Source organism: Planococcus citri, chromosome 1, assembly GCF_950023065.1.
Source record: "Planococcus citri chromosome 1, ihPlaCitr1.1, whole genome shotgun sequence".
Lineage (NCBI taxonomy): Eukaryota > Metazoa > Arthropoda > Insecta > Hemiptera > Pseudococcidae > Planococcus > Planococcus citri.
The window spans coordinates 62,548,487-62,575,916 of record NC_088677.1 but is presented as its reverse complement, the minus strand read 5'-3'; the positions used below and the strand labels follow the sequence as shown (position 1 = coordinate 62,575,916).

Below are 27,430 nucleotides of genomic sequence, written 5' to 3'. Positions count from 1 at the left end.
CACACACACAATGTTGCCAAATTGTCAGTGTTCGTTTCTAACCTACCTACAGATTTGCTGATTTTGTATTTTTATTTTCAAAAATCGAAATCTTACCTATGAAACTGAAATGAAACCAAAATCGAGAATAACGAAAGTGACTTAAATTTTCTAAAACTAAATAGGCTAAGCTATAAATTACTTACATCTACGTGAGTGACGCAAAAGTTAGTATTCCGATTTTCACATTTCAAAAACTTTTAATTTATTTTTATAAAAAAATCGAAAACTAAGCATCATATCTATAGGTAGGTACATATAGAAAAAAAAAACTAAAGAAAATTAAGTCGAGAAAAATTGTAGAAGATTGAATTTCCAATTGTCGTAATATCATTAGTTTTTTTCTAGAATGCTTAGGCCTAGTTTTTTATTATTTTTATTATTATTATTTTTTTTTTTTTTTACAAAAAACTAAAACTTTTTGAAATGTGAAAATCGGAATAGATGCAAGCTTTTGCTGTATAATTCAGCATCAGGAATCTCGATCTCTCAGCCATATTTTCGAATTAAAATATTTTTAATACGGCACGAGTATAAGATACCTTAATTATTTTATTTAAGTAATTAATTAAACGTTTCAGACCAAACACCATTAAGACTAACACCAGTTTTGCGTCTATTTTAAAGTAAGGTAACCATATGGTACAGGTATATCATTTTATTAGGCTATACCTACGTATCTTCATAATATTATGCACTTCTATTTGAGATGAATTATCTTTAAATATATATATTTTCATGATTGAAAAACATTCTGCATGGAATTCATAATGATGAATGAATTTATTGGCAAACGTAGTTGTGTCTGAAGATTTTGCTCAATTCGGTAAATCTGGCGACTGTGCAAGAAATTCTTAAGCTACGACGAATCTCTATCTCTCATAATTCGGTTTTCAAAATCTAAAACTTGTTTGATCAGCAAATATTTTATTTATTTATGGTATTTACCTACCTATTTTTACTATTTTAATCTCCGAAGAGCACGAAGCGAAGTATAGGAAAGTATTGTTTTCGGCCGGAAAATGAACTTTGGAATTTGCACTCGGATTTGAATTTCGACTTCACACAAGTTTGTCTTGAGAAATTTTGAGATGTCTGTAAACGCGATAAAAAACGACCTAATGACGATATCTCATTGGAGATGGTCGAAAGTGTAAGAATATTAAGCATTTGGAGTTCGTAAGTGCCATAGAAAAAATTTAATGGGCCTTTAGTTAAATGTGAAAAATGAAGCGAAGCTACTCCGACTTTTGTCAAAGTTTAGTCTTTACATGATAAACATCGCAATATGTTTTGTCTCCTCCATCCGGTTGAAACTGTTAGTATTTTTTTAGTAAAACTAATATTTTCTGTATCTCGTAGGTAGGCACCTAATTGTACGATGAGATGAGATTGGTTGCATTTCATTTTTGTTTTCGCTAGAAAATTATCAGTAATCTTCTCCTTTCTTCTGAGAAATGAAATTTTCAAATCATAGGTGGGTAAATATAGTATCACTTACCTATACGTCGTCGTACCTAAGTATGTTTTCGAGTTTTGAGTAGAAGTAATAAATTGTCGTTTCAATTAATAAAATTAGTTCACATTGAATTGTAAAAAACTGGTATTTTAAATCATCGATTTGAGGTTTGTGTTCTCTTTCAGAACAGTGTTTGGTAGATAGTACCTAGGTACCTACTAAGGTTTGACGAGGTTTGTGAATTAAAGAAATTCCCCGTTCCTCGATCTATGTTTTCAAAATCTTTTAAACCAAAAGAACCTGAAGAACCTATAATATAGAAAGAGCCTTCAGGATAAGATAGTGAAATCCGCACTTTCTCCGATTTGGTTGAAACTCACCCAAAATGTTAGTTTGGATTTTAAACCATCCCAAAAAATTTTTGAGCCGACCCTCCCCCACCCCCACCCGAGAAATGTGCCCATACGTGCTCAAAATTCAAAATTCTCGTTCTCTGGAGGGGGTGGTCCAAATACTTTAAAACTTTCACAGAAAATAGTCACTAGGGAGGTGCGTGTGTGGAATTTTTTTCAAAAAAAAATTTCATATTTTAGGAGGTTTTTGGGGGGATTCAACATTTCAAAAATTTGTAGAAAAAAATGGGGAGGGGGATCTCTGCGAAATTTTCTCAGAAATTCAGTTACACCCTAAGGTAAAACACATAATTTTCCCAAGGTCCTAAAGGGGGGTGCAACATGGTCAAAAAAAATAAAATTTGAAAAAAAAACATGTATCTCTAGTAATGCCGCGTGTTTTGTCAACATTGTTCCACGACACCACCGTGGGAAAACATCACCTATCGCGCGCTCTCAAACATGGATTTTTTTTTAAAACTCTATTGAAATATCATAGTTGCCATCAAAGGTTGTTTTGGTGAATATTTTTTAGAGTGGAGTGGTGAACAACAGAGCTATACTTACAAGAATTTTCAACCCCCTCCCTTCGTATTTACCCTTCAAAATTGTGTTTTTCAAATGATTTTATGCTTTTTCTAACAATGAAAATTGCGAGGTACAATATGTGTCGTTTCTGCATGATTCGTCAGGTTTTCTGCTAATCTAGCCCCTCCACAGCCTTCAGCCCCCACCACAATTTTTACTACAAATTTTTGAAATAAAGTTACCTACTTTGATGATATTGGTGTCATTTTTATATGGTTCGAACCTCTCAAGCACAAAATTATTGCGTCTGATTTTGTTTTACACTCACCCGGCCCCTCCATAGCCTCAGCCCCTTCCTCAATTTCCACTATTTTTGAAACGGAGTTACTTTCACAAAATTGGCGTCGTCTCCAAGAGACCTAAACCCAAATTCAGACATCTGATTTCGTTTTGCTCATACCCAGCCTCTCCGTAAGGGGCTGACGCTCTGGAGGCCATAAAATATGTAGTAAAAATTGAGATGGGGGGGGGGCTAAATGCTCTGGAGGAGCTAGATTAGTGTAGCAGAAAATCTGACGTCATAATTGGTGCTCAGCAGTATCGAATCATGCAGAAACGACACCACATTCATTAATACATATTTGATTCCTCCAAAATTATCATTTTATACCTCCGCTATGGCACATTTTTTCAATTTTTCAGCATGATGCACCAAAACAAAAATTTTGAAAAAAATATTACATATACTCAGGGGTCAAAAATACATCCAAAAAACGTGTTTTAAATATTGTACCACGCAATTTTCATTGTTGTAAAAACGTAAAAAGTATAAAATTAGTTGAAAAATACAATTTTGAAGGGTAAATACGAAGGGAGGGGGTTGAAAATCCTTGTGAGTATAGCTCTGTTGTTCACCACACCACTCTAGAAAATGTTCACCAAAAAAACCTTTGATGGCAACTATATGGTAATTCAATAGAGTTTTCTTTGAGAGCGCGCGATAGGTGAAGTTTTCCCACGGTGGTGTCGTGGAACAATGTTGACAAAACGCGCGGTATTACTGGAGATACATGTTTTTTTCAAACTTTATTTTTTTTGACCATGTTGCACCCCCTTTGGAACCTTGGGAAAATTATATGTTATACCTTAGGGTGTAACTGAATTTCTGAGAAAATTTCGCAGAGACCCCCCTCCCCATTTTTTTCCTACGAATTTTTGAAATGTTGACCCCCCCCCCAAAAAAAACCTCCTAAAATATGAAATTTCTTCTTGAAAAAAATTCAACACACGCACCTCCTTAGTGACTATTTTCTGTGAAAGTTTCAAAGTATTTGGACCACCCCCTCCAGAGAACGGGAATTTTGAATTTTGAGCACGTATGGGCACATTTCTCGGGTGGGGGTGGGGGGTCGGCTCAAAATTTTTTTTGAGATGGTTTTACATCCAAACTAACATTTTGGACGAGCTTCAACCAAATCGGAGGACGTGCGGATTTCACTATCTTACCCTGAAAGGCTCTTTAACAGCTTCAATCTAATGTACCTATGACTACGTATAGGTACATTTTTTTTAATGCTTAAGTTTTTTATTGCAATTTTGAGTGTTTTATGTTGAAAAAGGGGGGGGGGGATTATGTAAAACTTGAAACCCATATAGTGTATATCTTTAAAAATTCTTTTTTACTTTCATAATTCAACTTTGATTGTTCATACCTACTAAGAATCTCATTTTTTCTTCGCTTAGGTAGGTATGCTTTTCTTGGGGGGGGGATGCAATCATTTGTTTTTAGTACATATTTTGAACAAATAAGTACCTACTCAAATTGAAAATTTTTTTTTCATTTTTAAAATTTTTGGTAGGTTTTTTAAAATATCTTTAAGGATAAAAAATGATGTACCTATTTAAACATTGAAAAAAACTACCTATCGTAATAAAAATTGATATCCAATAGGCCTAAGAACAAATTGTGCAACATATTTAATACCACTGAAAAATAACACACGAGTAAGTAAAGTACTAACTGAATGACCAATCATATTGGAAATAAGCATCTGCATACCTACATTTCAATAACACGAACATAGGTCGATTTTGTTTTCAATAATATCTTTTTTTAAACTCGTTTTTAGGAATTGAGAGCAAATCAATCAGATCAATTGTTCTAAATAATATAAGAATAATCAAATTTTGCGCAAAAATATACATTACGTAAAGAAAGAAACAATGTAAAGTAACGTTACATTGTTACATAACAAACAAGTCGGTAAAGTAGACAGAAATCCACCTCCTAGTATATCAGACCGTGTGGCCTAACGGATAAGGCGTCGGACTTCGGATCCGAAGATTGCAGGTTCGAGTCCTGTCACGGTCGATAAATTTTTATTTTTTTTTATATATTTTTTTTTGAAAATTATAATTTAATATCGCCCAAAATGTTAATCCCTTTAGAAAAATAATTTTTGAAACACTCAAAATGGATATTGTCTCAATATAAAGTCGATTAAATGTAGAATTCGCCTACGTTGCGAAGTAAAATAATATGAAGAAATAAGGGGGTTGCGTTGTATTGATTTATTTTACAAGTTGGCTAGTAATATAGAATCATAATAAAGTAAACGTTGTAAATAAAATTAATATATAAAATTTAACGACCATGACAGGATTCGAACCTGCAATCTTCGGATTCGAAGTCCGACGCCTTATCCGTTAGGCCACATGGTCAACGACCGAGTACAGCGGGTTGCTTAGCTATAAACTGAAAGGCGCTTGTATCTTACTTGTTGAATAGTACAGCAGTTCTACGGAATATTACGTATATTTTTCGAATAATTTTCGTTGATTTGAAACGAATAAATGATTTTTTATTTTATAGAATTTTTTTGTAGTTCAATCGAATTAAAATTTTAGTATTCATCAAGTTACTGAAATTTTTTAAAGGGGTAAGATATATGTAAACACTCTAAACAGTTTAATGAAGGTGGAATTGTCCATATGCCACTTGGTAGAGTTATTGGATTTTCAAATTATTGGTTTTATTATTTTAAAATAATAAAATAAGCCCAGATTTTTAAACAAAGAATGCCTAACAACTTTTTTTCATGCACAAGAACAACGTTTTAGTGTGTAAATAAAATTCTAAAATATTTCTCAGTTGAAAAAATATATAATATTTTGGTAAGACTAGCACCCTTCAAATTAAAATTATTTTTAAAAAAAATCACATTCCACTTATGTATTTAAGCCTATAGTTTGAGTATAGTCAAAATCAAATATTCATACGCCCATCAAACAAAATTAACACGAATTTATTAATCAAATCTTGAAATTACAAAAATCATAATGATTAAAACTAGTAAAAATAATTAAAATCAGATATACTTAGAAATTTCCAATTAACGAGATCACTAAAGTTTGTGGTGATTTTTTAAAATCAATTTTTTAATACTTTCACATTTTTAATTTTGTCTAGAAACGAAGATTTTATCTTGCAATTTCGCAGTGACGTCAAACAAAATGAATACTTAATTAAATTTTTAAGAAATTATTCGATACAAAATGATGAAATGGTAGTTATTGTTACGTACAATTGTACATACGTATTACATTTTAAAGTAAAATTGAACTTAGAAAATATATCTTTCTCCTATTCTAAAACAAATTGAATAAAAAATATATAAATAAATGGTGATTGCTTTTAATAATGTTGCACTTGACTTAGGATCATTCACATGATTTCTGTATTCTCTCAAGAAATTCTCGTGTACGTTCAAACCTTCTGTTATTTGTAAATATGGTCCTGTATAAGTTGACATGATTGGCCATTTATCCAAACTAGGAGTCGAGACGAGTTTTCTGAAGAAGAAAAAAAAAATGCACGAATAAAATTTAATACAACTTACTCACTTATTATTTATTGAAGGAAAAAAAAGAAGAAAAAGAAAGAAATTACCCTCCATTGATGACAAAACTAGCCCATAATGAAGTCATATGATCTACTACTTTCTGTTCATGATGATTTAGAATATGATTTTTGACCGGAAATAGATAAATCAAGTCATCTGAATGTGCTACTCCTGCTCATCAACAAATACATAGAACAACATTAGAATTAAAATTGGAGACATCCACAAGTACGAGTAAGTATTTTTTTTTTAAATTTCACATTCACATACCATGGAAGTAAATATGTTTAGGTGTTATACCATATCCTAATTTGGTTTGGGTACCTCTATAATTGAAAGAGTACAAATAAACTGGAGCATATTGATACGCATAACGAGCAAATTTCAAAGTAATTGATTTCATTACTGCTGCTCCTCCGAGCTGAAAAAATAAGCATTTTAGTACATACTTACATATATGTAGGTATAGCTGATGTTGTCTATAATGAAACATCATTTGTGTTGTTAATTTATTTGTTTTGATTTCAAAAATATTTAATTGATTGTTTATTATTATTTTTCATATTTTTTGAACCGATAAATCATGTTTGAATTTAATTTAAAAAATAGGCACGCGATTAGATCTTAAATTGAAGAATTAATTACTGCGCTTATTTGATTGATATTAATACATATTACGCTTCGGCATGATTTGTTTTGAATCTAATAAAATGTTCCATGCATGATTCGTGTGATTGATGATTTAGTATATTAATTAAGAATTTCACTTGTCGAAAGCATGTCGAAATTTTAATATAAAAATAAGCGGAAGAAATACTTGGAATGAAAAAAATATCCAAAGAATTTTAGATTATAACTTTCCACTCGAGCTAATTTTTGTCTGTAGGTAATGCGTAAATGCTGATGTTAAGTAAACAAAATTATTCAGATCAACATCACTTTTCAATCAAGTAATGAAATGACAATATCTCTACGTAGGTAACAACAAAGATAAAAACGTTAATCATTGATACAATGATACGAATAAAAAAAAAAAATACCAATAATGAAGTAAGTACATGTTCTAATCTATATGTTTCTAATTACAAAGAAAGATATACCTACATCACGTTCGAAAAACTTTTTCAACTTTTGGCCACAAAGTATATTTATTTAGCCAAAACAATGAGAGCTTCAATTTGCCTTTCATAATTATTCCCAACCGCAATTTGGCAATGAGCTGATGATTATAAATCTTGTTATGTAACAATGATGGCGCGATTCTTATCAGTCAAAGTTAAAAAGCACGTTAACCTTACACGAATCGTATGCGGTTAAATCTACTTATTAATTTTAGGCGATAATCCTCTGTGTTTATTATCGTTTCATAGCAACGGTTTAATCTTCCGTTTAATTGCACTTTTTATAACTTACGAGTACTTACAAGTATGAATTTTGTACCAACTTTAACCCCAGGATATCGCTTGAATTAATTATACGAGTAACATACTTAATAGTCTCAAATGTGATAATAAAGGTCGCTCGTACACCTGGACAATTTTTATTTTTGATGAAACTTTATTCTATCTACGATACCTCAGGGCGAGGAATTTCTTTTGGTTTACCTTTTCCAAACACCTAATGGCGAAATTTTGCAACTACGTATACTTTGTATTTTATTTTATATTTTATTCATTTGTACTTTGGGGAAGTGAGAGGAAGAGAAAGCTGGAGAAAAAAACTTACATCTACTAAACCTGGCACTGTATCGTTGAAATGATTTCGGGTATTGTCCGGTATATATGTATCTTCTGCCAGTTCAAATTGGCTATAATCATCTTCTTCTATGCCTGTAACATACAAGGAAATAGTTCAGATAGAGAAAATTTTAATTAAGTAGGCATAAGTAATAAGTTGAGAAAATTGATTAATAATTTTGAATGAATTGTAAAGTGTTCGATGCGTGATTGATCCCTCAGGATGATTTAATTTGCGGTGAACTTATTGAAATTTTCATTAAGGTGATAACGATGGCAGAAGTTAATAAGGTACCATCGAGTATATTAACTTACCGATGAATTTAATATAGTCGTAGAAAAGATTATTCTTCAAGTACTGAATCAAGCCGTCGGTTACGAGATCAAGTTTTGGACCAAATTTGTATTCAAATACTCTTTCGACGAATGCTGTAAAATGAAAATAAAATTTCAATATTATGTTTAAATTGAAAAAAAAAAAAAAAAAAAAAAACACGCAAAATGTGTTTTGTACAAAATATTATCTAGCCCATTTTTATTTGCTGCAAATGATCATAGAATAAGTATACCTTGATTAAAAAATTTGAGAAGTGATGCATTTAGAGAATCGTGTCATTTTCAAAAATGACCAACCGAGAACTTATGACTTTTATGAACATAATAAAATCAACTTTTCGCCTATCATAAAAATGAAAGGAGCAACACGAAATGTTTTCATTTTCAAATTTGTAATAAATGTAGTTTTTTCCCCCAAAAATGAAGATCCTGTTCCACATGTGCGCTTAATGGCCAAGGATTAATTTAAAAAATATTTTTCATAAATCAAATTTGAACATAAGAGATGCAAATTTTGGCATTACAATGACTGTTAATAAAATGAATATGTACATTTTAGCTATTTCAATTTTATGTTTTGACTCAAGAAATACAATAGTGCGTTTATTATGTTTTTTTTTTTTTTTTTTTTTTTTTTTTTTAGAGTCTCTAAAAGTAGAAATTTTTGAATTTGAATTCTAAAATTTCTAACTTACGTAAGGCATTTTATAGCAGGCTTATAGAACTCAAAACTGGCAGCTAACATTTTGGTAGCATAAGTGTGGGGCTCAGATACAATTACCACTGAGACCACTTTTAATCGAAATCCTTAGAAGGGGAAGTACTTCATAAGGTTTTCTCATTCGGGCTATTCTAAAGAGATTTTTCTGCAAAATGATGAATTTAAAAATCCACTGCAGAATTTACGAAAGCTCAAAAAAGTCGAAAATGGGTTGCTAATTCATTCAAGCATCACTTTTATACCTCGAATGGATCCCACTTTAATACCAATCATTCATGAACCGAATTGCAATTTTCAAAATTTGCCAGATTCAAGAAACTGAGAAGTTGAGGATAACAAAAGTTCAATATTTTTGATTTTGCTGGTAAAGTTTCGATTCAGAAAATGTTTCAAAATTTAATAACATATACAAAAAGGATTGAATGGATTTTCCTCATTTTTTAACAAAAAAATGTGACTAATTTTTCATAAAAAGAGAGGAAGCGAGGTCTATAAAATCAAAAAATTGTTAGGTACCTAAAAGCCAATGGTCTTCAATTTTTTGATTTCGATTCATACAGGAAATTGTCCGAAAATTGAATGAAAAAATATAATTTTATTTTGTAATATTTTTTACATTAGCTTTTTTTTGGGGGGGGGGAGACCACCTGCAAAACTAAAAAATTGGGATGTCTACAAATTGAAAAATTGGATTAAAAAGAGAATTTCTGCGTTCTAAAAAGTATTTTAATGCATGAAATGAAAAACATTTTTTTTTCAAAAATATGGATAGAATCAAAATCAAGAAGATTGCAAATTTTTCAATTGTCCAATGTAAGTACATGTTAAATTTGTTTTTTTTACACGGATTCTCGAAAATCTGGTTTTTGGGCGTTTTTTGAATATCTTTTTTAAACACTTTTTAGATCCCCACTACAAACGTTCAAAACATCAGAAGCCTTCTCTCTTCAAGTGTAAAATCCAAAATCCATTTTCAAAAGCTACTATCCTAGCAGATTATCGTGAATTTTAAATCTGCCAAAATCCATTGGATTTTCTTTCATTTTTTAAAATTGGAACTCACTCTAGAGGATTTTAAAGTTTTAACAATAATCAAAAATTTTGAAAATTGAAATTGGTAGGTGAGATTATTTTTCAGACATTTTTTCAATTGTTGGGAAATCATTTTAAAATTCATAAAAAATGGCATCCTCAAAATATTGATACATTGAAAAATTGAATGTTTCATTAGAGATGGAATCAGAGAATATCAAAATTCAATCCAATTAAAACACACCAACACGAGTCGTAAAATAGAGTTCTGATTGCATCCTATTTTTCGGCCTCCTAAATTGATGGTGAAGATTTCGAGTCGTTTTGAAACCTTCAAGTGGATTTTTGAATTCTTTGACTGTTAAAAAAAAATTCCATTAGAATTTGGAATGGCTCATGATAAGATTTCTTAGCACTCACCAAGTCGAGTTGAATTTGTATTCAAGATTATTGTGACCCCTTTAATTTAACAATGTTCTGACAATTGAAATAGGTAGGTACCTATTTCTCTCAAACGATCAATTTCTGTCAATTTTGAAAAGAATTATTAGAAATTTTCATTGATGATCAAATTTGTTTGGTTGTCAGAGACTGTCTACCTAGCTACTGAATTCAGTTTTTTTTTCATTTGAGTTTTTTTTTTTTGAAGTTTCAAATTTTCTTTTCCTATTTACAGCATTTAAAACGAGTTAAAAAATTCAATTATCCTTATAATTTTCGAATAAATGTACCTTGTATTATCATAGATCCTTCATCTTTAGTAAACCCAGTTAAAATAGGTAATTTTTGAAATCTTCCTTTTTTCATAAGATATTGCGGATCAGCATTGAGAAAAATTCTGGAACCGTTTCGTTGAATGGTAGCATGATTGATACCAATCTCTCTGACGACTTGCTGCTTAGAAGTTACCCGATCTCCCTACGTATTAAAAAATTAATAAACGTATTTAAGTAAGCGTCGCATGATTAAACACGCGTTTAATAAACGAGGGTATGTTATAGGCGTGCGATCGGACGAATTAATTAAAATTTTCTAATTAGATATTCGTGTAAATCTAACCATATATTTCAAATTAGCTCTAATTAACTGATACGCCGGCACACTGATTAAACATTCCAGTAACTTATTGGTATCGGTATCTGTGCAATTCACGTATTTGGCGTACGCGATGGCGTGATTTTTAGGGCTGTAATCCATCGACCATTCGCCGAAGAAGTTGCCACTTTGAATGATCACCTGTTGAAATAAACCTATATCGCATGGATGTTACTTAAGACGTTTACATTTTACAGCTCGTGATTCGAAATCGACCAGCTCAATTTTATCGAAAAGATAATATTTGTAGTGTCGACGAATGTCGAATATACCTGGTCGTACAAGAGGACTGAATAACATCAACGAGACTGATGTGCCACCGCTAGATTGACCCGATAACGTAACACGTTGGTTATCGCCGCCGAAATATTTGATATTCTCATTGACCCATTGGATAGCTTCGAGTTGATCTAGCAAGCCCATATTTCCAGAGACGTTTTCATCTTCAAAACTCAAAAAACCTACAACAAAAATAAAAAAAAATCGATGGTTTATTTTTAAATTTTTTATTCCCTAATTAACATCAGCATCAAAGAGACGAATGACTCTTACCTACCTATACCTACCAAGGGGCCCCAATCTGTATTGTACTGTCACCAAAACTATATCATGATCTAAAAGATAATTTGGGCAGAATTCTAAAGCTGATCCCTGGTAATATCCGCCACCGTGTATGTATATCAAGACAGGTAGAAGAGGTTTTTGCTCGGTGCCATTTTCCTGAAAGTTTTTTTTTAATCATTTGTACTATTCAAGAGGTTTGGGTGGATAAATGTACTTGGGTTTTTAATTTAATGTAATACCTACTTGACAGTTACCCAGATAAAGATTATGTTATAAATATTGCACTTATAACGATATCGTTATTTAAACGATTATCGCACAATGACGTGTTTTAGTGGAATGACTATGAAGGTTTAGAGGTATTTTGAACGAGGTAAAATGTATTATAGAATCATTTAATACGTCTCGCGAATCATTTACTTATAGAGATTAATTTGAACTTCAATCTATTGTATGGTGTGATGATAAAGAAATTCGTCTACGTAGGTATTTTCTTAGGATGAATTTACTTATTAACAAACAAACTATTTACTACACAGTGCACTTCGTAGTTCTGAAGGAAGTTACGCAGAACATCATGCAATACAAGGGAAATAGAAAATAGGTATCTACCTACATGAAAGGGAAACATACCTACACAGATCCAATCAAAACCTAAGATCTTATTTTTTTCCGATGAGATACGAAATATTTGTTTGATGCAGAGCTTCTCTATCAATAATCAATGAATCATACAGAATCGAATACCTACACAACATTGGATAAAATACCTATTGATAATTTTATACCATAGGTAAGTATTGTTTTTTCAGAAATTTTTGGCTCACTGAGTATTATACGATAGGTAGGTATGTATTTGTCAAAATTTTGCTTCTTCAAAAAGATCATTCACAATTTTTGGAGTTTATTGCTACAATTGAATCTAGGTTTTCATTTTCATTTTGCGAAATTCGTTAGAAGAAGACTAATTTTTCCGCTAGATTTTATTCCCTCGTGAGATTGGATACTTACAAACAATGAAAAAAAGGTCTATAAAAATTATCATTTCTAAGATCTTTGGCAGAATGAAATTTTTAATTGCCGTGTCCCCCTCCCCCCCAAAAAAAATCATCAGATATCAGAATTTTTTCAATTTTTAATGCCTTAAGAAGTTTCGAATAAAATTGCCAGACATTGAAAGAAAAATGCAAAAGAAATTTAGAAGGTCGTCAAGAGTGATTTTTATCATCACTTTCTCATTTTTAAATGATCGATGCGAGTTCTTTAAAAAATTGCATCGTTAATAAAAATATGGTACCTACTAAAAATTTCGAGCATCATCCGATAACTTCTTTTGACAGTTCTTTTATGAATAAAAATTCGAAAATTTAAAGTTTTTCGATGAAGCACCATCACAGTGCTAAATTACAAAGGCTGAGTTTCATTATTTTTTTTAATTTGAGTAAATTTCGAACATTCAAATCTAAGCTACCTATTAATGTTTGAAATTCGTATCCATATTTCAGAATTTCTAAACTGATCGAGGCAGATTCGAGCCTCTCTGAAGCGCTTCTAGCTATTTTCTGAATTCACGTTTCACAATTTTGGAAAAACTCTTTCAAAATGACTCAAACAAACATGTGTTTTGCTGATGATGGAAGAGAAGGAGGGATTTTTTGAGAAATGAATTCAGTAATGCACCATGCACTATGCAATATAAATGTGAACTTTTCAATCCTATCCTGTATTAACCGTTCCCTCTCCCCTCCATAGTCACCTATCTATAAAATCTACAACAAGGTCTTAAAAAACGTCAAAAGGAAGAAAGGATATTAAAATTAAAATAAAATTCAAAAATAGACGCTGTAAAAGCTGAAAAATTCTATATTCTATCCATAAATATTGAAAGTGTTTCAAATAGATTTTCTTATCCGTAAAACATTGAATTTTTCATGCAACTTATCCTTCTTCATCCAAAAAAATTGTTTTCGAATTTTGAAACTAAACTTTCGAAGGGAGAGGTGAAATTTTCCAAAATGTTGACTTTTGATTTTGGATTTTAACTTATTTGATTTTTACGTCCAACTTTTGAGTAGGTACCTAAAGCTTCAGCTAATCAGCTTATGGGGTTCTTCGTAACTTTTTGCTTTTACGAGCTAAGTAAAAGTAAGTACCTACTCGTATACTTTTAAGCTTTCAGGTTTAAAAATTTAACCTTATGGCTACGATTTTTTAACTCAAAACTTGGAAAAGGAAAAGGATTTTTAATCACGAAAAAAGAGAAAATTGTTGAATATGAATACACGTACCTAGTACCTTGTGGTGCCCGGGTCTTTTATGGTAATTGTGGTGCCCGCGTACATAGAGGATCATATATATATGTATGATAAAGGTGTTTTGGAGCAGTTTATTTTTTTTTGGAGTTTTTAGTCATAGTGGTGCCCGTTATATAAACTTGGTACTTGTGGTGCTTGCCTCAAAAATTTTTTTTTCACCTTGGAGTGCATTTCATCAAATTCTACATCGTTTTATATAAAAAGACCTTGTGGTGCCCGATTTGGGCGCCACAAGCGCAAAACCGGGCACCACAATGACTACGTATACTTAAAACGGGCACCACAATGACTAAGTTTAAATCTACATACATATAAAGTGGAAGTTGAAAATTGAAAAATAAAATTAAGATTTTATTAGTTTTTCAAATTGATGTTAGGTATCTTGTTAATTATTCTGAGCTTAAATTTAAAAAAAAAACTTGACAGAAGAGCTGTAGAAAACGAAGCTTTTTTCTATGCATTATTCAGACATGAAAACTTTTAGCTTTAAGGCTTAGAGTTCCAATTTTCTTGGCTTTCAGCTTTCAACTTCTAACTTTTAGCTAGATTTTCATCCCTGAAATTTATTACAAATCCTAACCAACTGCTTTCAAATTTTATACACAACTTTTATCATTTGGAATGGGATTCCTCTCCACCCTTTAAAATGACTGCTCGAGATACAGGTGAAAAATTGGAATAAAATCGATCAATTATTTTTTAAGCAGAGTTTCTTTTTTAAGAAAGAAAGAAAGAAAGAAATGAAATAACCAGATACTTAAGGATTATTTTTTTGAGAAATTCAAACTCGTCTCTCATCTATAAAAATTTGCAGGAATTGGTAAAAAAAAAGCAAACAGCAATTTTTTAAACTACCTTACTGTACGAGTTTGTATGTAGTAAATAAATTCGTGATTAACATATCTGACGTCACAGATAAGTAATTTCTGAACATGAGTAATTTTTCGAAAAAGAAGCTAGATTAATCTTGAGCAAAATTTTTTTCATAGAATCAAATCACATTAGGAAATCAATACCTAATTTTCTATTCATTTTTTTTTCCGTTTCCTCTTAATTAAGGGAGGCTATAATTTTAAAAAAATAACTCGAGGAAGTTAATTAGGTACCTACTACTGACTGTGACGTAAAATTTGTCGAAATTGTAACGGATATTAATTTTAACACGAAGTGCTGACACACCTAATTCTTTGTTCAGCAGTTCTGTTGCAGTGTTGCAAATTCAAAACGTATTTTTTTTTTTTTTTTTTTTTTACTTCCTACCTATGCAATAAGCCATATAGTGAAACATTGGATTTCTATAAGATGAAGAGTAAATGTACCTATCATTTTGAAAAAGGTCTACCTAAGTATACATTATAACGAGTACTGGCCCAAGTAAGAAACCAAGCGCAGTTGTTCAGAGTCAGGGCTGGTATAAAATAAGTAGGTAGGTATAATGAAAAGGAACCACCTGAAGATGTGATCTGTAAAACTGACCAGCATGTTTTACACGACTCTCAAAACAGTGTTCCAGCCACTCATTTTAATCAGGATGAAACAAAATATCAAGTACAATTAAGTATTTATACCAACTGAAGTTTGAATTTCACAGGGTTTTTCAGATACGTAGGTAAAAAATAACAAATACATTTGATCTAAAGTAAACGTGTCTAAGATTTCACACATCCAAACTTTTTATTTCTTGGTAGGTACCTAGTTAACTCTTCGAGCCTAAGAAAAGTAAAAGATGAAAAGCATACAAAAAACTGTGTTCACTGGTTCCAAGAATCCGTTGATATGATCTTCCCGAATCCAGCGAATTTTCGATAAACGCAGTTTTCTGAATTTTTTGGGCTTTGAGGGTAATTTTTATTTAGTTTTAACCCAATAGGTAATTTTTAAAAACATTATTAAATTTTGTATTTTTTTAAATTTTAACAGGTGGGTATACAGATCCATGCCAGTCTGTAAGGCCCGGGGATCAGGAAGTTTACACATACAGAAGCCATCACCTCATCGGTTAACGTCTTTTGTTAAGTTTAAATGATTTACATATATGTAATTACAATCACGCAAAATAAAAAAAAATCGACGACCCATCGTAAAATTTCCATGCACAGGATTCTTCCCATGTTTATAGATTGTCTTGGAAGTAAAACTGGGAAACATTCCGTCGTGAAAAGAAATAACTTACAGACAAGGTAGGGTGTCCTTCACAGAATTCAAAATTTTGAAACGAGTCAGAGGGCCACCCCGTAAGGCATCCCTGACATTCAGACGGTGGAAGAATATTTGAAAATTCACCATCATACCTACATTGTGGTTTGTACGATGGATGTCTGAGTACCTGACAAGAAGAAAAAAATAATGTTGATGTAGGTACACCTTTTGTAAACACTGTAAACACGTTTCAGCTTTTAACACGTTTCATTTACCTACTCAATGTGTATATATCTAATCTCTTATATAGTTTATTTTTTGTAGATAGGTACCTAAAGGTGAATTAAACAGCAGTCCTTTCTACCTGCTTAACATTCTATACATATGCAAGAGTGAAACCTATTGCTTTAAAGATCTCAGAATTCTAGTAGGTAGGTATAATAAAATACTTACAGCGGTAGTAAACACATTGAGATACAAACAATCCTCAGCTTGGTCAGAATGTTTTTGTAGGTAATCGTCATCTTCACTGGTAACAATTTGAGGGCATTTCGGTTTAAAATATTTATTATCGTATTCGGTACCCTTAACGTACTCTTTCAATGGCACCGGTGGCTATATTATGCAAATAGAATATTTCATTCAGTACCTATTACGTTTTCAGGTCCCTTTTAAGCCCATATACATTTAGGTATCGAATAATAAAAAATACTACCTTGAACCTTAAAGGACCCATCGGAGGTAGAGCATAAGGTATACCCAGGTACTGATATATGGTACGTTTTTTCAAATACGATACCGTAGCTGAACCTCGAAAAGAAACTCCTCCGGGGATTCGTACGACCGGTGCTGAATCCATAGAAATGACAGGTTCACAAGTACTGATATAGCCATTTAGATGAGGGATGTTCAACACAATCACAAGATAACACAACCACCTTAGACGTAGGTAATTCAACTTGACCGTCGCCTTCGCCGCGAAGTACATCACAATCACGCGGAAATCACAACCGAACTAGAATAGTTGCTTTTAGAATACTATTTAAATCATTAACCGTGAGTTCTATTATTCGATTTGCAAGTCGAATTAAAATCCGTCGAGAAAGGACAGAAGATATACGTATACGTATCAATAACCTTGGTACCATGAACAGATGCGAGATGCGAGCAGGATAGCGTTATAAGACCAACGTCTAAATCACCAGAAACAAATACACTATTAGCATTCGTAATTACTTGACAAATTTCCAATGAATGAAACCTTAATTATTGGCGTAGGTACATAATTGTACAAACTGAACGATATCAACACCGTGTATAGATTAGGTAATGAAATAAATCTCGTATGTTGCATGGGAATTTATTTTTAGGATGAATTACCGAGTTATGAAGTTAAGAATTTGAAAGATAAACACGTCTGGTAACAGAGATAATGATCTATTTGTGATACACCTACCTGTAGGTGTAGACAGAAAAATGAATGAATGATGCGGGTAGGATTGAATATTACGTATCTAGGAAGTAGCATCCATTAATTTTCATTAAATTTCTCAAGTTGCTCGGTTCTGACTTCTGCGATTAGTTTTGTTATAATTTACTTCAACTTGTGACTTATTTGATGATTGATCTTAACTACTCGTATTATATTTAGGTAGTTGAGTTTCAAACAGTTCTGAAATAAAAAAAAATGAAAAAAAAAAAAAAAAATGCATAGATTTTTGTGCATATCCTCAAGTACCTAACAATACTTCAGAATAGTTAGGACAGTGTGTTTGTTCAGAATTTCCCGAAGGTTACTCATCCAAGCAAGATGGAACTAAATTTTGATGCAAAATGTATAAAAATATGTAGTTTGGAAATGCGCCAAATATGCTAATTTTGCCTTATTTTTAATGATAGTCACACAAATATACACGATGAACTATACTACGATATCAACCGATGACCATAGGGCAAAATTTTGGAAGATGAAAAGGGAATGGAATTTCCCAATATTTGGTAAATATGTGCTTACTACATGAAAAAAAAAATCAACAAATTTTTCATTTTGATGGCACCAAACCATAAACGTGATTTTAATTAAAATTTCAATTCTGTATTTTTTCATCGATAGACTTCTAAGATTTGGTGAAATCATTTTTCATCACTTTCGACTTGGAAAATTCTAAAACGTAGATTGACGATTATTATAACATTCAATAGCATAAGTAATAACTCATGCACGTAACATCAAATGTAAAATTTTGAAATAGGTACTCAAGTAGTTAGTGATTTTCGAAAGAATTTATTACGTCTATCGGATCAAGTTGACAGTCGCTTTTGTTTGCCTGAAATACTCATCCTTTTTTGTAATTACGTACCAAGGATGCTTGCAATTCTCACATTCTATTCTCATTAGAACCCTACGTCGTACTTCATTGAATTGATTTACAACTCAGACGATCGTCTGAAAGCTTTCAATTGATAACAAGACGAGAAATCTTAGTTCACACATTCCTCTCAAAACATCAAAATGTTCTAGCTCGATTTAAAATGCAAATACCGACACGAATCAGAATCAAGAAGAGCAAAATAATTGATAAAATGTGTATTAAGTCATAATAACACAGATTTTTTTTAAATTAATAAAATCCGCAATTCACGGAATAATAATTAACATAGAAAAATTAATAACAAAACACAAGGTACTTAAATATGAAAAAATAAAAAATTCTGAACATCATTTTAGTAAATTCATATTTGATATCCGTTTGTAAAAAAAAAAGGTGATTTGAAGTTAAAATTTGATTAATTGCACAAAAACATAACCCAACGACTAGCAACGCAGAAATCAAAACGAAAAATACTACAGAGATTTCAAATTGACCCTTCATTCTCGTACGGTTTTTCGAAAAAAAAATTTAAAACGTACGAGAAATAATCGAGTACCATTACACGAAAAATGTCGAGTACAATTTCGTCAAAATCAGCGGCTTCGAGATAATTAAAATGGACACATACTATTTCCAGCGAATTTCGGTTTGCTTAATATTGTCATGCGATCATAAGATAGTTACGAATACGATACTACTACGTAGGAACTACAATATAACTGGAGTTCAACATGGAATTATTTCGCTTAATATTTTCTTGGTCCACTCGTACGTGAGAAAGAGAGCCGCAGACGCTGGAATCGTACGAATCAAAGTCGGTTGCAGACCACTGTACAAAAACATGAATCCTTCTTTGCGCGATATGTTCAATAGATGCATCCATAAATTAGTATTTCCAACTTCGTGGGTAACTTGAATTCTGGATTTCACCACATCAATGGGATAAATAACCGACCATAAAGCTATACCGCTCGCTGCACCGGCCACGATCGTAGAAAAAGTACTACAATCTTCTTTGGTTTTACCGACTGGTTTGAGAAGTTCTCGACATCCTTCGTAGGCGCCGAAAAATACAAAATATCCGGGCATTTCTCTAACGATCGTAGATTGTAACCCTTGAAACAGACCGAAGAATCCATTCCGTCGAACGATCTCTCGAATCAATTTGGAAGCTGTTACTTCGATCTTGTTACCGGATATGGTAGCAACCTCACGAGCACACTGTAATTTCACCTTGATGAGTTCAGTCGGGCAAAGTGAAAATGCAGAGAAAAAGGAAGCCAGTGAACCGGCAGTGGCATTTGATAAAGTACCAAGTTGAGACACATCGGGCGTATTGGTAATGGTAGCGATGAATTTTTGGCAAACTCCGTAGCAAGCAAATAATACTGAATTTTCAGCAACGTTCGCCGTTATGGCTGGACCAGTTCCGGCGTACAGTCCTCTGATGAAGCCTTCGCTTCTGTATGTCTTTACGAAACAGTCTAACATACCGTTGTAAACCTTTGGAAATGTTTGCATTTTCACCTTTACAGTATCCAAAGGTTGACCGACGTAGACCGTAGCAACTCCTCCGAGGGATCCACCCGCGAAATCGATCAATCCTTCGACAAACTTTGACCGTCGAACGTTTTCTGCCATTGTGATAACACTAAAGTTTAAAAAGCTCACGTGAAGAAAATTACACAACACACGTCAACGAACTGTTTACTATGAATGATCTGAAACTCGATACGTTCGCTTTTAAATTCATGTTCAGATGAATTAATCTTTTGATAGACTGGCGCAGACGATAAGCTAATTGCACGTGAAATTTTCATTTCATTTCATCACCTTTTCGAGATTTTTTTTCATTTTATCAAGGATAGATAAGAAATTCTGATCAAGTAGGTCAAATTCATTTTTACCTATTTTTATTGGTTCGGGCATTTTTTATGACGATATCCTCGTACTAGGAACTACGAAGGCATTTATTTGTCTTATGCGAATCGAATTTTTGAAGAAAACGCACAAAATAAAGCTCATTAGATGTTAATTTATCAATTAAAATGAAATAAACTGAATTTATAATACATTTATATTAATTTCCATTCAGCTAATTGGTATAAAAATGAAAATTGACATTTTTACAGCACTTCTTAAACAAAATTCACTTCCCAGCCACGTGATCAAATGCCAGCACCCCATTGGTCAAAAATGAAACAATTGTTCATCAAATTACTCAGAAATACGTGTTTATTTACAATTCAAGGTTATTTCAAGATAATCGTACATCTCCATGTTTTGTACGAGGAAATTGAAGACTTTTTCTATTTTTTATACAAAAATGTTTGAATTGTTAGCTCATTAATTTAGTTTTAATAATTAAAAGAAGAGCTTATTCCCATTACGATCCATTAAGGTACGTTTTTAATGATAGGCGAGTTTGCATGGTCGATTACATAATTGATATCGTTCTGTCCGTCGTCACAGGAAATGTGCATTTGTTTATTTTCTGCGATGTCGGGCAAAAATGATTTTCTTCTGTAATATTAATTAATACACTGCTTGATGTTTTATTGAATCATAATTGAAGTTGACCATCGCGAATTCTACTCTAGAATTTCGTGGTAGAGTGAACAGTATTGCTCATTACATTCGATTTCATGTATGTTATGGGAAGTGTCGTGATATTGCGACAGCTTTGCTTATCTCAACGTATGACATAAATGTGTATTCTGTTCATTAAAATCGTTTTTATATATTTCAGGATTGTGGAAAACATGGCCGACGATTTCGATATCGAGGCTTTACTAGAAGCTCCCTTCAAGAAAGAAGTAAACGGCGAGGTAATTACAGTGATTCTGTTACATTATGTGCATGTTACTAAAATATGTCTAACAGGCTATCTTAAGTACTAAAGTCATGATTATTTTAGTGAATTAGAGTACAAAGTTTCTTACATCGTGCTATTTGGGTTTTATAGATAATGCTATACTTTTTAATTCCGTTGGATCTTCCGTGACATATTGATGTCAAAGGAATACGAAGAATCAGTTCGTTGTAGGTTCGCTTCGCTGAAAGGAGACAAATATATTTGCTTAATTTTTTTAGCTATTTAAAATCAATTTTACGAGAAAAAAAGCGTTAATTTATCATTTTTCGCGTAACAAATGTTTTCCAAAATTATCATTAGTCTGGCTTGATTTTTTGGATGGTACGAGCAGCGTGTATAGGATTGTAATACAATTACGTATAAACGTTTTTGACTAGAATTACATATTAGTGTCTCTTTGCAGAGCATATCCGTTATCTATAAATGTATTGAGACGTTACAAGTTCTGTGTTATTATGACATTTGTGGAAGTTAACTTTAATTATTTACGAAAAGGTAAGTTACTGCCGATCGCTCGCGTCATATTAAGGATCGGCTGTCTCGTTTATATTAAGTTAATTAATTATTTCTGAGTATTTTATTTATTCATCGATCACTAATCTATGTTTTTTTTCTTTTTCGGTGCTGTTTTTTTGTCACACAGCATCAGCCGCCATCTGAACCTACTTTTAACGATGAAGAGAGAAACGGCGATAAATCAGAAGATAATAAATTCAGGTAAGAATACGAGCATATCGTGGTTTTATTTTCTTTCAGTAGAATGAATTCGGTTAATGAGAATATCTTCGACAATAAATGAAATTTAAAAAAAAAATACCTTCCGTTATAACTTCTCTAATGGTTCCTTTCGTATGCACAGATTCATGCTTTAACCGAGGTTAAGTAATTGCAGTGGGTTCTGCATTCGCAGCTCGAGACAGCGTTCAGTCGTAATGTAAAACCAAAACCAAAAAACCCCGTTATTAAATTTTTTTATTTATTATAGGTTTCCTTTCTACCTCAATGTTATTAATCCTTCTGAAAAGTCACCAAGAAGCTAATAATAACATGATGGTTTACCTAATAATTTAGGTAAGTGAGAGCACAAGTGATTGCGTCATCCGTTGAATTTTTCGTTTATATTGCAGATCGCTCTTCTTGGCCCGAATCAGTGGTTTTGCAGGATTTCGATCGGTCATACGTTAGGATACGATTTTATCTTTTTTTTTTAGATGCTGGATTAATGAGCCGAGTTCGCGTAGAAGATTTTATGATTTTTATTTTCTGTTGCTTGAGCTGTTGAATGATGTGGAAAAAAAATTTGGCGAGAGAGATGCAAAAATTAGAGTGTTTGGAGGGATACTGAAGATTTTAACCGTAGATTGGAGCGAATATCTTTCGAATGTTTTCTGTTCCATTCTCTCCGGAAGTCCTGTTACCAAGTTTCGTTCCCTTCATTCTTTTCGCCATCGTGCTCGCCTCATATTTGACATATTGGTCCTTTGAGTCGAGTAATGAAGAGAAAATGTTGATAGTATCTCTGAGTGAGAGGAATATTCGTTGTACTTATCAAAGAAATGCAGTATTTGTGGACTGAGTTGGTGTAAAGAGAGCATTCAACAGCCAAGTAGTCTTTTTGCAGGGTACAATTGAGGAGAGTTTCGCGAAACCGATAATCGAAGTCGAATACGCTCAACGTTCCATGTTAGTTGTATTTTCAGGTGTTTTTCGTTACAGGTGTTCATCGACATGATTGTGCTCAGTTGAAAAAAAAACTTAAACCATCTGCATCATTTTTCTTCTGTTTTAATCGTTAGATAGATAATTAGTTACTCGATTTGACGAATTTTTCGTCTTTCAAATGTACAAAAACTTAGATACGAAGTGAAGAACAGACGATGAAGTCTCGTTATACGAGTTATTAATTCTAATCGTAATTTTTCAGCAGTAATGGAGTCAGTAGCGGTGGCAGTGCCGGAGGCGATGCCAATGGAAGCACTGGCGGTAGTGGCAAAAGTAAACATCGAGATAGATCACGCGATCGCGATCGTGAAAGACGCGGCAGCAAAACCAGACACCGGAGTAGATCTCGTCATCGTAGCAAATCACCGAGACACCGAAGTCGTTCGAAAAAACGTAGTCGATCCCGTCACCGTAGCAAATCATCTCGCCTTAAGAGTAAATCGCCTAAAAAGCGAAGTAAATCTCCTAGGAATCGCAGCAAATCACCTAAAAAGCGGAGTAAATCTCCTAGGAATCGCAGCAAATCACCTAAAAAGCGGAGTAAATCTCCTAGGAATCGCAGCAAATCACCTAAAAAGCGAAGTAAATCTCCTAGGAATCGCAGCAAATCACCTAAAAAGCGGAGTAAATCTCCTAGGAATCGCAGCAAATCACCTCGTCATCTCAGCCGTACAAAACGTAGCAGATCTCGTCATAGGAGCAGGTCACCACGTCCCCCTGTAGGTATTGATCGAGATAGAGATCGTGACCGTCATAATTTCAAACATCGATCGCGATCACGTAGCCGAGATCGTCGTCGAAGGAAGAAATCATTGACTCCTATCTCGTTACCCGGTAGACGCGATCCTTATCCTCCTTATCCAAGGTAGTATTGTTTTGCATCTAGATGAATATTTATTCGAAAATTGTAAACTTGATCGAGACTTAATGATTGGATTATGTTCTTGTGTATTGTAGGAGACCACCTCCCATGTCTGACGATTTGACACCGGAGGAAAGAGATGCTAGGACTATATTTTGTATGCAACTGTCACAAAAAATCCGAGCCAAAGATTTAGAAGAGTTCTTCTCATCAGTTGGCAAAGTAAGCTCGACATTCTTTAGCTGTTTTTACGTTTCCATTTTCGATATGAAACTGCGAATGTGTTCGATTTTGACTAATATTTTGTTTTTTCCACAGGTAAGAGACGTTAGATTAATTACATGTAATAAAACCCGCCGGTTTAAAGGCATAGCATATATCGAATTCAAAGATCCAGAATCTGTTGCTTTGGTAAGTACCTCAATCTTCTCATCTCCTCAATTTCTGGTATTACGTGTATAATAATTGAACATTATTCCACAGGCTTTAGGACTAAACAACCAGAAATTATTAGGTATTCCGATTATAGTACAACCCACTCAAGCAGAAAAGAATAGAATCGGAAACACGATGCCAAATCTGATGCCACGAACGCATCCTGGACCTGTACGACTCTATGTTGGCTCTTTGCATTATAATATCACAGAAGACATGTTACGAGGCATATTCGAACCATTCGGCAAAATTGACAGTATCATGTTAATGTGTGATCCAGAAACTGGACGGTCTAAAGGATATGGCTTTGTAACGGTGAGTTGCTCTAGATGTTTACAATTTCCGCATTCAGTAAAGCCAATATGCAAATTATTATATGCATATCGGTGGGAAAGTAATGCCAAAGCAAATGATTACGGTATTTTTGAATGCAAGCTTACGAATAGTTTGTTTTTCTACGAACTGGTAATTGACAATATCATTTATCAATTTTTGTATTCGTGGGTCGAGTTTTTACTTTGGTCTTGGGAATTTTTTTGGGGCAATTTTTGAAAATTTTGAGCCCAAAAAATATTTTTTCGGATGCGTTGATTCAAAATTGCGTCCAAACTTCAGGAAAGGAAAGAAGACTTATGGATAGGAAAAACGATTCCCAAATTTGTTGCTGCTCAATCACATTTTTAAATAATTTTTTGAAAATTTAGGACCCTAAGAAATACAGTAAATAGACCCTAGGAATTTTTGACGCTTGATATGCCTTGGGGATCGCCATTTCACTATTTTAAGCACATGTTTTCATATTTTTATTGACGGAATTGCCCAAAAATCGAAATTTTGAGATCTTTGGACCCCTGAGGAAGCTTTGTGGGATGCGTAGCTTTGCGATTGGGCAGCTACATATTTTGTGGTTCAAATAACCTAAAGTTTATCTTGACACTCGTGAAGTTCCTTTTTTAGTTGTAATGTATGTACTTGCTTTTCGATTCTACGTTTCGTTTTTTTTTTTTCTGTTTACAGTATCATAATTCCGAGGATGCTAAAAAAGCTTTGGAACAGATGAACGGTTTCGAATTAGCCGGTAGACCTATGAAAGTAAATAATGTTACAGACAGACACGAATTCGTACAAACTGGGCCTGGTATTGACGAAACGGATGAACGAGCTGGTATCGATTTAGGAGCTACTGGAAGACTGCAATTAATGTATAAATTAGCTGAAGGTAAATTTTCTCATTCTGATCTCAACTTCAGTGTAAATATAAAGTGGTTGAAAGCATTTGTAAGTATCCCGATAATGGTTTAATTCATTTTCGGGACGGAAAAGAATGCTATATTAAAATTTGCGTAATTGAGCAAGATTAGTCGATGTATCGTGATTTGATCGTAGACATTATTACTCAAAATACATTAAACTTGGTTCAAATAAAGTAGTACTCGTAGATTTGTCCTCGAAAATGGTTTATTTATCGTTGTTATAACTTTTCCAGGAACTGGTATGCAGATTCCGGCAGCGGCTGCAAGCGCTTTAAATTTGAACCCTCAACCTGCACCGGTTATTCAACAAACCGCCCCACCGATAGCTACACAATGCTTTTTATTAGCAAATATGTTCGACCCGAACGCGTAAGTTTTCAATTTCCTACCTTAGTTTACACTTCTGGTGTGGTATCGTTTGACAATATTTAATGTTAATTTACAACTTGTTAATTTTACAGCGAATCAGCAGAGAATTGGGATATTGAAATAAGAGATGACGTTATCGAAGAATGCAATAGGCACGGTGGATGCGTACACGTGTTCGTCGATAAAGCATCTCCACAAGGTAACGTTTACGTGAAATGTCCAACAATCACGACAGCCGTAGCTGCGGTCAATTCGCTTCATGGACGTTGGTTCGGAGGTACGTAGATTAAGCGAGATTTTCTTCAAAAAATATAATGCACTTTTTGTGTATCAGATTTGTATTAATTTGTTAATATTTCTGATCACAGGTCGAGTGATTACAGCAGCCTACGTTCCTGTTATAAATTACCATAATTTATTCCCCGAAACGATTACAGCGTCAACTTTATTAGCGCAATCGAAGAAAGCAGCGGTGTGATGTATATATTCGGCGACACTGAGTCAAATTCATGGAGTGCATTCCAAAATAAAACTGGATATTTACGTCTTTTTGAACGCACTTTTATTATTACCTTTAATCGAACGATTAGCTTTTTCCCATTTCTATCTTTGATTAGTGGAAGTAATTGAAAATTGATAATGAAATTGTACGTTTGTATTCGTTTTTTGGGGCTTAAGTTGTTTTACTATTTTTTTCCCTTTGTCATTCACTGTATTGTGTTTTTGAGAATTTTAACGGTGTCGAGTTAGAGATGAGTACGGATACTATAGGACTGATATTGGTAACCTTGCGTCGGGATTTACGATAAGAATATGTATGTAAAAATTATTCTACGATGTGTTTATATTATATAAAAGTGTTGTGTACCTAATTTTTTTTTTTTTTTTTCATTGGTGCAGAATGTACCGAAATGTCTTTGTATTTATTTAAAATTTATTTAAAGGCAATATAATATGACGGATATTTTTACGAGTATGATTTGTGTTGAGATACGAGAAGATGGACTGAATCTTACATAAATTTTATGGAAGTTTTGATGTGATCGTGCATAGTTCTTATTCAATGGTGTAAGACTGAACGATTTTTTAGGATTTTTTTTGTTTTGAAATTATGTTGGATTAATCATAATGCTCTGCTAAACAAGAGACCTTTAGTGATACCTACTCAAAATTGTTAATCAGTTTGTGTGAAGTAATGGAATACTTGATGAAGAGCTTCGACTTGAGCATATCTCCTAAAATAATTCAGTCTTCATAAATGAAACAAAATGAGTAGGTAGAGGT

General features: G+C 33.0%; 3 protein-coding genes and 2 non-coding genes across 8 annotated transcripts; 2 read left to right on the top strand and 3 right to left on the bottom strand.

The window, feature by feature from the left end:
* The first annotated feature begins 4,716 nt into the window (after window positions 1-4,716).
* TRNAR-UCG (transfer RNA arginine (anticodon UCG)) lies at window positions 4,717-4,789 on the top strand. The gene has a single exon. It is a non-coding gene; the product is annotated as a tRNA-Arg (tRNA).
* A 185-nt stretch (window positions 4,790-4,974) lies between these two features.
* On the bottom strand, window positions 4,975-17,590 carry LOC135833219 (juvenile hormone esterase-like). 2 transcript variants are annotated; one of them, XM_065346911.1, is made up of 12 exons: window positions 16,974-17,590; window positions 16,712-16,873; window positions 16,293-16,445; window positions 11,807-11,960; window positions 11,513-11,701; window positions 11,205-11,395; window positions 10,877-11,063; window positions 8,372-8,485; window positions 8,046-8,149; window positions 6,591-6,741; window positions 6,368-6,491; window positions 4,975-6,270 (listed from the first exon to the last, which is right to left on the bottom strand). In XM_065346911.1, the coding sequence occupies exons 1-12, from the start codon at window positions 17,244-17,246 to the stop codon at window positions 6,042-6,044; spliced, it is 2,031 nt and encodes a 676-aa protein (XP_065202983.1). In that variant the 5' UTR covers window positions 17,247-17,590; the 3' UTR covers window positions 4,975-6,041. The 2 variants fall into 2 exon arrangements, with proteins under 2 accessions (XP_065202983.1, XP_065202984.1); XM_065346912.1 differs by lacking the exon at window positions 16,293-16,445 and having other exon boundaries at window positions 16,974-17,586.
* TRNAR-UCG (transfer RNA arginine (anticodon UCG)) lies at window positions 5,067-5,139 on the bottom strand. Its single transcript has one exon. It is a non-coding gene; the product is annotated as a tRNA-Arg (tRNA).
* Window positions 17,591-18,830: 1,240 nt separating the features above from the next.
* LOC135833221 (mitochondrial ornithine transporter 1) lies at window positions 18,831-20,489 on the bottom strand. The gene has a single exon (XM_065346917.1). The coding sequence runs from the start codon at window positions 20,269-20,271 to the stop codon at window positions 19,357-19,359; it is 915 nt and encodes a 304-aa protein (XP_065202989.1). The 5' UTR covers window positions 20,272-20,489; the 3' UTR covers window positions 18,831-19,356.
* A 383-nt stretch (window positions 20,490-20,872) lies between these two features.
* On the top strand, window positions 20,873-27,018 carry LOC135833220 (RNA-binding protein 39-like). Of its 3 annotated transcripts, none has more exons than XM_065346916.1 (11): window positions 20,873-21,031; window positions 21,380-21,458; window positions 22,149-22,222; window positions 23,430-24,092; window positions 24,185-24,311; window positions 24,408-24,500; window positions 24,573-24,839; window positions 25,542-25,743; window positions 26,011-26,146; window positions 26,239-26,423; window positions 26,515-27,018. In XM_065346916.1, exons 2-11 carry the CDS (start codon window positions 21,393-21,395, stop codon window positions 26,622-26,624), a joined length of 1,923 nt encoding a protein of 640 aa, XP_065202988.1. In that variant the 5' UTR covers window positions 20,873-21,031; window positions 21,380-21,392; the 3' UTR covers window positions 26,625-27,018. The 3 variants fall into 3 exon arrangements, with proteins under 3 accessions (XP_065202988.1, XP_065202987.1, XP_065202985.1); XM_065346915.1 differs by lacking the exon at window positions 20,873-21,031 and adding an exon at window positions 21,133-21,277 and having other exon boundaries at window positions 23,433-24,092; XM_065346913.1 differs by lacking the exon at window positions 20,873-21,031 and adding an exon at window positions 21,133-21,277.
* The last annotated feature ends 412 nt before the right edge of the window (window positions 27,019-27,430 follow it).

Bases quoted from the DNA above. Each gene is read 5' to 3' on its own strand.
- LOC135833219 (XM_065346911.1), bottom strand. From the start codon at position 17,246: ATGTACTTCGCGGCGAAGGCGACGGTCAAGTTGAATTACCTACGTCTA. The intron at 11,396-11,512 runs GTATATTCGACA...CATGCGATATAG, and splicing joins CAGTCCTCTTGTACGACCAG to GTTTATTTCAACAGGTGATC. The intron at 6,492-6,590 runs GTATGTGAATGT...GTTGATGAGCAG, and splicing joins TAAACATATTTACTTCCATG to GAGTAGCACATTCAGATGAC.
- LOC135833221 (XM_065346917.1), bottom strand. From the start codon at position 20,271: ATGGCAGAAAACGTTCGACGGTCAAAGTTTGTCGAAGGATTGATCGAT.
- LOC135833220 (XM_065346913.1), top strand. The intron at 25,744-26,010 runs GTAAATTTTCTC...TAACTTTTCCAG, and splicing joins AATGTATAAATTAGCTGAAG to GAACTGGTATGCAGATTCCG. The intron at 26,424-26,514 runs GTACGTAGATTA...TTCTGATCACAG, and splicing joins TCATGGACGTTGGTTCGGAG to GTCGAGTGATTACAGCAGCC.